The 10,720-nt window shown below is 38.1% G+C and overlaps 1 protein-coding gene across 1 annotated transcript in view; it reads right to left on the minus strand.

The window, feature by feature from the left end:
• The window catches only part of LOC129744416 (alkaline ceramidase), a 20,639-nt gene extending 17,110 nt beyond the window's left edge, over positions 1–3,529 (minus strand). The window contains exons 1-2 of the mRNA XM_055736924.1: positions 3,350–3,529; positions 2,644–2,804 (exon numbers count right to left, since the gene is read on the minus strand). Coding sequence (XP_055592899.1) covers positions 2,644–2,739 — 96 coding nt within the window. The 5' untranslated portion in view covers positions 2,740–2,804; positions 3,350–3,529. The remainder of the gene's footprint in view (positions 1–2,643; positions 2,805–3,349) is intronic.
• Between the last annotated feature and the right edge of the window lie 7,191 nt (positions 3,530–10,720).

Below are 10,720 nucleotides of genomic sequence, written 5' to 3' on the forward strand. Positions count from 1 at the left end.
TTAAAATCCGTTTGAGAGTATCCTGTTGGCTTAGGGCAGTTGTAGGCAATTAGGCAATTTTTGTTTTACAAAGGAACTTTTTAATAAGGCATAAAAAAGGATTCAATTTAAATTTTATGGAGATACAGATATATGTAAGAGTTCTTTGCAGTAAAGGAAACAGATTAGAAACAATGGAAGTTATATTTTGTAAGACTAGCTGTTAGCTAATCGGTAGAAGTGCAGTGACTCAGAGCAGACATTTTTCAAGCATCATAGTTGACATGGTTGCTGATTTTCCTTCATCGTCACGTTTCAAATCTCATTTGACTACTAGTCAAGCTTCAAGGGACTGGAAAAGCTTGACTATCGTCATGGATTTCTGTTCACGTGACGGATGTTATTTTTCAAACGACGGTCGTCAAGCAAGTTGACGGCGTCGGTTCAAAGCATTTTATGTATGATTCGAAAAATTTTGTGTATTTGGATTGCTTGTTGGGCGATTTGCCAGTGTCAATAACAAATAAAATTCGGATTCAATTGCGGAATTACAATATTGTAAAGGAATTTTTATAAAGATAATTATGAAAGGCAATTTTTTTGCGCATAGTCGATATTGTCCTTTTAGTCCCTAACGAATTCTCATCGGTCGTGACAGTTGATGTTACGTTCGAAAATGTCCCGGTCCAGAACTACCCTGGGCTGATCTCCAAAAATGGAAACGATGATCGTTGTTTTCAGATTTTTTTTTTCAGCCACGACCATAACAAAACTTGTGTTTTTCGGCGTCGTCTTAAGATGTTTTTTTTTTTCATCTAAACATTATTCCGTCACAGTCAAAAAGACGACGACAGGCTGAAGGCGACTATGATTATTCCGACGCTTCATTTGACTGAAGGTTGAGGCGAGATTGTTTGCTTGGTTACTCATTTGAAGGCGTCTGTTATGAATGCGACTGCTTTAACTTTTTCACAGTCACAGTTTTATGACTGATGACGGTGAATTTTGTATGCTCTGGGCAGTGACCCCCTAATAATCCCTAGGGTCGGCACGCTTACCACTCTAAAAACTAGTTGCAGGGAAGTTCGAGAGAGCTAAGTTAAACTCCTTGGTTAAACTACGGTACCGTTTATTGAAGATTACTGTTTATTCACCCACCACTTCCTTAATAACTATCTGACCTTGGTCTGGGACGTCCGTTCCTCCGTTGGCGTCGAGCTCGGGATCGAGGAGGTCTGCTTGGAGATCGCCTGGTTTCTGCTGGGTGTGTTGTTGTACCCAGCCCCACCTTGGGTGCTGAACCGGGCACAGACAGGTCCTTAGACGGTGAGCGAAGCGGTGCGTGGAGTACCTGGTCCCACCTTGGGTGCTGAACCAGGTACCAAGGGTAAGTAACACCGACGGTAGGTAGTCGATGCAGTAGGGTGTCGCGCTGGGCGATGATAGGGACACAGTGGGGTTGATTTCAAACCCAAACAGCGGGGTCCTGATGTTCAATCAGCCTGTTGTTTTCTTTGGCCGATTAAATGGCAAGCACTGGCTTATGTAGCACTAGGTTGAACCGCACTATGATTTTAGCCAAAAACTTGGATTATTCGTTCAAATTTGTTGAACATTCGGATCATTTATTGCGAGATCCTTTTGATGTGTTCGCTAGCTCTTAACAAAATGGCTTTGAACCAACGCAGTTCGTTGCACCCGTTCCACGATCGTTCGCCTTTTCGCCCGATTCCAGATTTCGCTCGTCTGCTACTCGCACCTGATCGCTTCGCTCGTCTGCTGCTCGCATCTCGTCGCTTCGCTCTGGTGGCAGGTTTGGGAACCATTTCGGCAGGTTCGTTCGCCTGGTTAGGGTGGCTTGGTGGACTGCGTTGCCAAGAAGGACCCCTTAACCCCCACGAACAGCACTGCAACACTATTATATCAAAATTTTTCAAAAGATCACTGCGACCCCCTTCGAATGACTAGCAACGCTTACAATTTGTCCAAGAATCAAAGTATTTTTCCTTTGTTTGGCGACTGCCGACTAAGCAATGGAAAATTCTTTGTTCTAAAATTTTATTTCGCTGTGTGTATTTAGAGATAAAAATAAGGCCGAACAATTTTTTTTAAATATCCTTCTTTTGTCACTTTATTTAGACGCATCACGAGGAGGGAATAATAAAAAATAATCGAAATTTTCAATAAATTAGAACAAGTTGGACAAAAACTTGCATGCAATATATTTGTACACAAGAATTTATCAATTTTTTCAATATAGTGCCTTGAACTTTATTTATGACAAAAGAAGAATTTGATATTTGTTCCGGCCTAATTGAGAATGGTAAATTAGAAAATCATTCAAAATGATTACAGTTCTTAAAATAATTATAGGTACGGTATAGAAGCGCTATTTATATTGTTGGAAATGTTTTTTCAAAATAACTTCATTTTTGTTTATTTTTTCGTTACTATTGGAGACCCTTTCATACCAATTTCATTTTGGTATAACTAGGTTTTAAAAATTTCATATTTTTTTAAAAGTTCCATTTTTACGTTTCGCTCCGAATCGTCCAGTAATCTATTTTCAGTGTAAATACCGCAAAATTTATGATAGATACATACATGAACAACAACGTTCCAGACAATACAGGCTAAGCTACAATAAAACTCCACCACACTTACCGTATTCACAAACTCGGCTATGTCAGGAGAAATAAGATAATTTCCTTCGCACCAATCCACCGGGGAGCTGCCACGCTCCAGATGTTCCCAGGTCATGATGATGACAGACGAATGGCCGAAATCCTCCAGAAAGGGGCACCCTCTCTCTCTCTCTCTCTAGTCTTTAGATAGACAAAACGCGTGTTATTTTGTTTTTGCGTAGGTAAATTTTAACGCATGGGAAGCGATACGCGTATGCATCGTCGTCGTTTTGTTGTCATGAAACGAAGAAAAGAAAATTTCCCCAGGGTCAATCGTTTTCTTTGTGAACCACTAAATACTAGCGCATCACTTCCAAAACAAAGCATCTCCAGTGTTAGCGTTTCTAGATTGAATGTAGGTCCATATATATCCCAAAATGTCACCGGTGTATATTAACTAAGGCTTCGCTAAACTCGGTTTTGATCAGACATTTTCACCGCAAAGAACCTTGTCCTACTAAATAAGGCTCAGTGAGCTCTATTGGCGGGTTGAGCCTCCAAAGCATTTAGCAGCACGATTTGTGTAGGCTCCTTACTAGTTGAACCACCAGCTGATCGAACATTTTCATCTAAAATATGATCTCACAAGTTCTCGTGCTTAAAAATAGCTAATTTTGCAGCTTATTACACAACAGAATTACACTATTCTTATCTAGAATACAAACCAAAGAAAAAAGATCACTTACAGAATTGATTGCGCGATTAATAAATCTACACCAGGCAGAGTGTTGTTGTTTTTGTGTTTTTTTACGCTAAACGTAGAAACAGAAACAGACTGACTGGAACCCACCACCTTTTCAAGAAGCTAGCCGATATCACGTTCTCGACTCGGCGAATGCTGAGCGCACAATAAAATCAACATTTTGTTCGCTCCCCTCGGAGGAAGTTCAGGTTCAAAACGCTCTGTGCTGTTTGCCTGTGGTTTGTTAACAAGCATTGAGGAAAATTTGGTACCAAGGGTAGGGGATTGTGTCCAAATTTAACAAATTGAAGGGAAAATTCACAAAATAATAAACTTTTTGTTGCTGTGTTCACCGATCATTTGGATTTCTTTTTAGATGTAGTCTGTTATGTTGATGGAATGTATTAGAATAAACCGTATTTTTCGCATAAATCAATTATCAATTAAAGAACCTCAAAAAAAAACTAAGATAAGTTATCTTATTTCTTACACTATTCAACAATTGAAAATACCATTTTAATTTTTTAATAAATTGCTTAGTTAGAGGTCAATAAATTTATTTCATTAACAGATTTTTTTTCTCAAAGGATTCATAGTCTCCATGCAGTAGACAAATCGCTTATTTTGCTCGATTTCCCCCGAAACTAAATTAAAATGTCAATGTTATGGATAATCGTTTTAAGTAGATAAATCTTTTTATTCTCAATCTAGGGGTGTACCCTTCCTAAAATGACTAGAAAATGTTTGAAAGCCTCAACTTCTCCCTAAACTAAAAAAGTTCAACTACTTCGATGGAACAATCGAGAAGATTGTAACATGGTGGAATCGATGGGATATATAGTTGAAATAGATGATATTCCAGGCGGACCCGTTCTTTAAAACCTTCAAGAACTGTTTTTATTTCGATTCCCCATTGGTCCTAACTCCTAACTAGATGTATACGAAACAAATGCGCATCTAGCCGCGCTACTGATTTGACATGAGCGGAGAAACCACGCGAATGAAATCGCGACTCATGTAAAAATGCTTAAACCATGACTTCGCCTTCGTTGGAACCTTAGGGATGATCGTGTGGAGCCAACGTCCCAGTGTGACATTATGCCAGCTACACTGCCAAGCGTTAATTGCTAAAGTGCAAGGTAAAGTCTGCTTCATTTAATATTGGAACACAAACAATTGCGTGTAGTTCAGTCATTTATTAACGAATTCATAATTTGTTTTTCATACAAATGTAGCATTTTCTTTACTCTTTCATAAAAAAAAATTAAAAAAAATATTCATTGCTGTTTCGAAGAAATTCTCGTACTTTTCCCGTAATACGGCACATTAGGCGGCGCACACCCTTTTCGTCCACCGTTTTGGCGATTTGATTCCACCAGTTCTTCATTTGAGTCATGTTCCTAACAAGTTTTCCCTTTGCCTTGAGCCTCCGCTTCGTGATTGCCCAGTATTTCTCTATCGGCCGGAACTGGGGGCAGTTTGGCGGGGTTGAGGTCCTTCGGTATTACGCTGACCCCGTTCGTTGCGTACCATTCCATAACCGTTTTGCTGTAATGGCAGCTTGCGAGGTCCGGCCAAAACATTACTGGACGGTCGTGGGCACGAATAAACGGCAGAATCCGTTTCTGTAGGCACTCTTTTTTGTAGACTTCTGATGTCATTGTCTTGTCAGTGGGAAAGACTTTGGTTTTCTGTCCACAACTGCATATCCCCTGCCAAATCATGTACTTGCGGGCGAATTTATCCGCAAACACGAACTTAAATTTTGCAGGTACATCCCCCCGAGCCGTCGCCAAATAAAATTTTTGACCTGGGATTTGCCCAAAGTCCGCCTTCACGTAGGTCTCATCGTCCATCAGAATACATCCGTCGAACTTGGTCAGCACTTGGTCGTACAGCTTTCGAGCACGGATTCTGGCCACATTGTTCTGCTTCAGCGTCCGATTTGGCTGTTTGCTGGCTCGGAATGACCTTATTCCTACCCGGAGACGAATTCGTCGCACCGTACTGTGAGCGGCCTGGAACTTATTGGCCAAATCGCGGTCTGAAAGATTGGGATTCCTCTTGACGGCCTTGATGACTTTCCCACGCAGTTTCCGGTCGACAGTTCCACTCCGACGCTTCGAATGCGGCTTCCGAGCCGTCGTCAATGTTTCCTTGTACTGCTTGATAACACGCCATACGGTATTTCTGGGCATTTTAAGCTGTTTAGCTAGTTTCGATGCCGACAACAATGGATTTTCAAGAAAACTGTGCACAATTTGATCTCTCCGTTCGGCTTCCATGGCGGTTGTTTACAAAATGCTATCGTTTGGTGTTATGACATAAATACATGGTGAAAGGTTATGAATTTCCCGACACGTGGGTGAAAATAGTTTCCAAATCCGTCCACTAGGAGCGCCACAATGAGCAAAAGAATTTGTTCCAATATTAAATGAAGCAGACTTTATTGAAATATATTCATTGTAAATTAATATCCTCTCAAAGATTTCCATCTTGTTACGCCTTCACGCCTTCACCTTAGCCAATGAATCCGCCTTCTGATTGCCTTGAATAAGATATCAAGAAAAAAAATTAAGATAAAATACGAATTTTCACTTTTTTCATACATTAATTGTTGCAAATTTGTTTTTTTTTTTTAAATATGTCGATTTGCATCGATTTGCCTCTGAAGTTGGAGATGATTTGGTTGGCCATCTCTTCGATCGATTCAATGCCCGCAATCCGATGAAGATCTTCGGTGCTGTGCCAAGGTGGAAGCCGCAAAATCATTTTCAGAACCTTGTTCTGAATCCTCTGGATGGCTTTCTTCCTCGTCGCGCAGCAGCTAGACCAAATCGGAACTGCATACATTATCGCTGGTCGAAACACTTGCTTATAAATAAGCATCTTCTTCCTCAGGCAGAGGCGGGATTTCCTGTTGATGAGAGAATAAAGAGATTTAGTGTATTTATTACATTTAGATTGAATATCTTCAATGTGATTCTTAAAAGTAAGATTCCGATCAAGTGTTAGTCCCAAGTACTTCACGTGATCAGACCATTCTAATGAAACCCCATTAAAAGTTATGGAATGATTTTCATTAGGTTTTAAAAATTTAGCTCTTGGCTTATGGGGAAATAAAATAAGTTGAGTTTTGGAAGCGTTAGGAGAAATTTTCCACATTTTCAAGTAATTCAAAAAGGAATTTAAATTTTGTTGCAATCTACTGCGTACCACCCGTAAATTTCGACCTTTGGCTGAAAGCAAAGTATCATCAGCAAATAATCTTCTACCTTTTCCTTCTGGTACATCAGGAAGATCAGAAGTAAAAATATTGTATAAGATTGGCCCAAGTATACTGCCCTGAGGGACCCCAGCTCTAATGGGTGTCCTTTCAGAGGATGAATTTTGATAGCTTACTTGTAAGGTTCGGCTAGTCAAATAATTTTGAATAATTTTGGTGAGATATACAGGAAAATCAAATCGAGCTAATTTAGCTACTAAACCTTTGTGCCAAACACTGTCAAAAGCTTTTTCAATATCTAGAAGAGCAACACCAGTTGAATAACCTTCAGATTTGCTAGCGTTAATCATATTAGTTACACTCAAGAGTTGATGTGTACACACAAAACTTTCGGGGCTCCACTTAGCAAAATTTCGCTGTTACTTTCCGTTAGCAAAAATATTTTTTTACTGTTGAGTTAGCAAAAAGCTAAATTTACTTGATTTTAGCAATTAGAAAGTTCATTTTGCTTGACTTTAGCAAAACAAAGGTTTTCTAGCCGCTTTGTGCACAGACAACAGCCGCCGCGGGTTTTTCAGAAAAATAACAAACAGACATGATTGTGCGCGGTTCCGAAAGTTCGATGCTAGTGGTTCTAGTGGTGGCTAAGTCAACAACAAAATACTAACCAAATCGACACCGGATGCGTACAGGTAAGGGCGAATTATAAATTGTACAAATTTTCCGATTTTTAAATCCAAAATTGTTTGTTTTTCTTTCAGGTTACAACTGCAACACAAAACCCCCATCAGGCCAGAAATAAAGGGGACCACAGCTGGAATTTCAACGAGCTGGATCCGGCACACACTCTGGTGCATTCGTCGATGAAGATGTCTTGAAGTTTCGCCCGCTGGAACCGGAATTTCCGCTGATCGAACGTGAAATTAAATTAAAAAAAAAAATTAAAAATAAATTGAAAGTGAAGTAAATTTGTGAATTCTATTTCATAATCAAACGTTCTCCCTGATTCTCCAGAGAAAAAACAATAAATTTTGAAATTTCAGATCCGGGCGATCTTTTCTTCCGGTTTTTGCTAAAAAATTGAGTAAAAATTGCGGCGGCTATCTTTTTTTCTCGTTTGCTAAAATTATAGTTAAAAAATATTGCTAATTTTTTTGCTAAGTTTCTAGCTGGTCAAATTTGAGCAAATTTTTGCTAAATTCTGGCCTCGAAAATTTTGTGTGTAGTAGAATGTCCATGACGAAAACCAAATTGTTCATCAAGGAAAATAGAATTCTGCTTAATGTGAATCATCATTCTATTCAAAACAACTCTCTCAAATAGTTTACTTAAAGAAGGAAGCAAACTAATTGGTCGATAACTTGAAGGCTCTGAAGCACTTTTTCCAGGTTTCAAAATTGGAGTTACTTTGGCATTTTTCCATTTATTGGGAAAATAAGCCAAGTGAAAACATTTATTGAAGATTTTAACTAAAAAATATAAAGTGCTTTCAGGCAACTTTTTAATAAGAATATAGAAAAACCCATCTTCCCCCGGAGCTTTCATATTTTTAAATTTTTTGAAAATCAATTTAAGTTCATCAATATTTGTCTCACAGGAACTTTCAAAAACATTTTGCTTAGAAAAAATATCATCAAATTCAAGGGAAATTTGAGCATCAATTGGACTAACAACGTTTAAATTAAAATCATGAGCAGACTCAAACTGTTGGGCTAATTTTTGAGCTTTTTCTGCGTTAGTTAAAAGAAGTTTATCCCCATCTTTCAAAGTAGGAATTGGCTTCTAGGGCTTTTTCAAAATTTTAGTTAATTTCCAAAACGGCTTTGAGTAGGGTTTTATGTCCTCTACTGCTTTAGCAAAATTTTCATTACGGATGAAATTTAAACGACGTTTGATCTCTTTTTGAAGGTCGCAATAAATTAATTTCAAATAAGGATCCCTAGTACGTTGATATTGGCGTCGACGAATGTTTTTCAGTCGTATCAAAAACTGAAGATCATCATCAATTAAAGGTTGATTAAATTTATGTTTAACTTTGGGTATTGAAGCGGCTTTAGCATTGACTATTGAAGTTGTCAAATTTTCTACAGCTAAATCAATATCTTCAATTGAATTCAGTGGAACGTTTACATCTAAATTACGTTCAATAAAATTCCTATATCGCTCCCAGTCAGCTTTTTGAAAGTTTAAAGTTGATTTTAAAGGGTTTTCAATGGGACTTTGGGATAAAGAGAAAGTTACTGGAAGATGGTCTGAATCGAGGTCCGCATGAGTAACTATTTGACTACAATGCTCGCCTAAATCCGTTAGAACCAAATCAATTGTGGAAGGATTTCTAATCGAAGAAAAACAAGTATGCCCATTAGGATATTCAACAGTATAATAACCTGCAGAGCAGTCATTAAATAAAATATTCCCATTTGAATTTGATGAAATATTATTCCAAGATCGGTGTTTTGCATTAAAGTCACCAATAATAAAAAATTTAGATTTGTTTCTGGTGAGTTTTTGTAAATCTCCCTTCAAAAAATTTTTCTGTTCACCGCTGCATTGAAAAGGCAAATATGCGGCAATAATTATAATTTTCCCCATAGACGTTTCTAATTCAATTCCAATTGTTTCTAATTCGTGGCTGACGTCGGGCTGTAAGAATCGGCACTGCATGTAGCGTAAAGGGATCTCTTTGCACCTCTGTTTCTAAGACTTTGGTATTGAAAGAAGGAAGAAGTCTAAATTTGAGACGACTATTGATGACAATAGCTACACCCCCACCTTGTCGATCAAGTCGATCATTTCGCAAAATTTTAAAGAAAGCATTGCTTTTCAAGTTATTGTCCGGCTTTAAAAAAGTTTCAGTGATGGCAGCAATATGTATGTTTTGAGTTTTCAAAAATAAAAAGAATTCATCTTGGTTAGCCAGCAAAGATCTAGCATTCCAATTCATAATATTTAAACATCTATTTGGATCCATGAGGGAATCGTAAAGTCATAATAATTTTGTTAGCATAATTAAAAGAAGTTTGGAAAGCTTCAAACATTGAATTTGCTTTCAACATAAGTTGCATCATTTCCATTAAATTTTTATGCAAAAATTTTAATTTTTCCTCAGTAATCTCACCCAAATCAACAAAATTGTTAGGATCAGAAAATGAAGGAGAAGAACAAGTATTTGAATTTCGGGGATTTTCCCAAGCCTTCGCATGAACGTTGAGACTTGTTTTTTTCCCATTTTTACTAGTTAAACCTGAAGAGGGAAACCCATTTTCAACCACCTCTGAGAACGATAAACAACGAGTCTGTGGCGCAGAATCAGCACAGGTAACATTAAAAACACTTCGGGTATTACCCAGCCGTGATTCCAATGTAGACCGAGGCTGACCGCGAACAGGCAAGTTGTTTGCCGGCCCGACGTGTGAAGACGAAAAAGAGGAAGGAGGAGAAGAAACTTTTCTGGAAACTTTGGGATTTTTCCTAGAAGCAATAATTTTTGCCCTGATGGGACAGTCTAGCGAATTCGAGGAATGATTACCTGCGCAATTTGCACACTTGAAAAATTCTGTTTGTGGCTTATCACCACCAAAAAGGCATTTAGATTTTTCATGATCGAATGAGCCGCAAAGCATGCATCTGGCATTCATTCTACAATTTTTAGTGCCGTGACAAAAAGCTTGACAACGACGACATTGCGTAATATTTTGAAGGAAATTGGTTGAAGATTTTCGAAAAGGTTCGAATTTGACTCGACAATGAAACATAAGACGAGCCTTTTCAAGAATTTGCGAATTATTAACTTGATCCTTTTTAAAATGGATCAAATAAAGCTCAGGAGCAAAACCAACACTACTGATATTATTCGTGTTGGTTCTTTTCCTCATTTGAATTACTTGAATTGGAGAAAAACCTAACAAAGAATTTAATTCAGTTGTGATCTCATCCGGTGTCTGATCGCCGGTGAGACCACGAAGTACAACTTTAAAAGGACGATCACTTCTTGTGTCGTAAGTAAAAAATTGATGTTTTTTATTATTCAAATAATTTAAAATTTTTTGAAAATCATTAAAAGATTCCGCCAAAATACGAGCAGTTCCCCTTCGACCGATCTGAAAAGAAATCTTCACATCCTTGACGGAAGTGACGATTTCTTTTCGA

The sequence above is a fragment of the Uranotaenia lowii genome, chromosome 2, assembly GCF_029784155.1.
Source record: "Uranotaenia lowii strain MFRU-FL chromosome 2, ASM2978415v1, whole genome shotgun sequence".
NCBI classification, from domain to species: Eukaryota; Metazoa; Arthropoda; class Insecta; order Diptera; family Culicidae; genus Uranotaenia; species Uranotaenia lowii.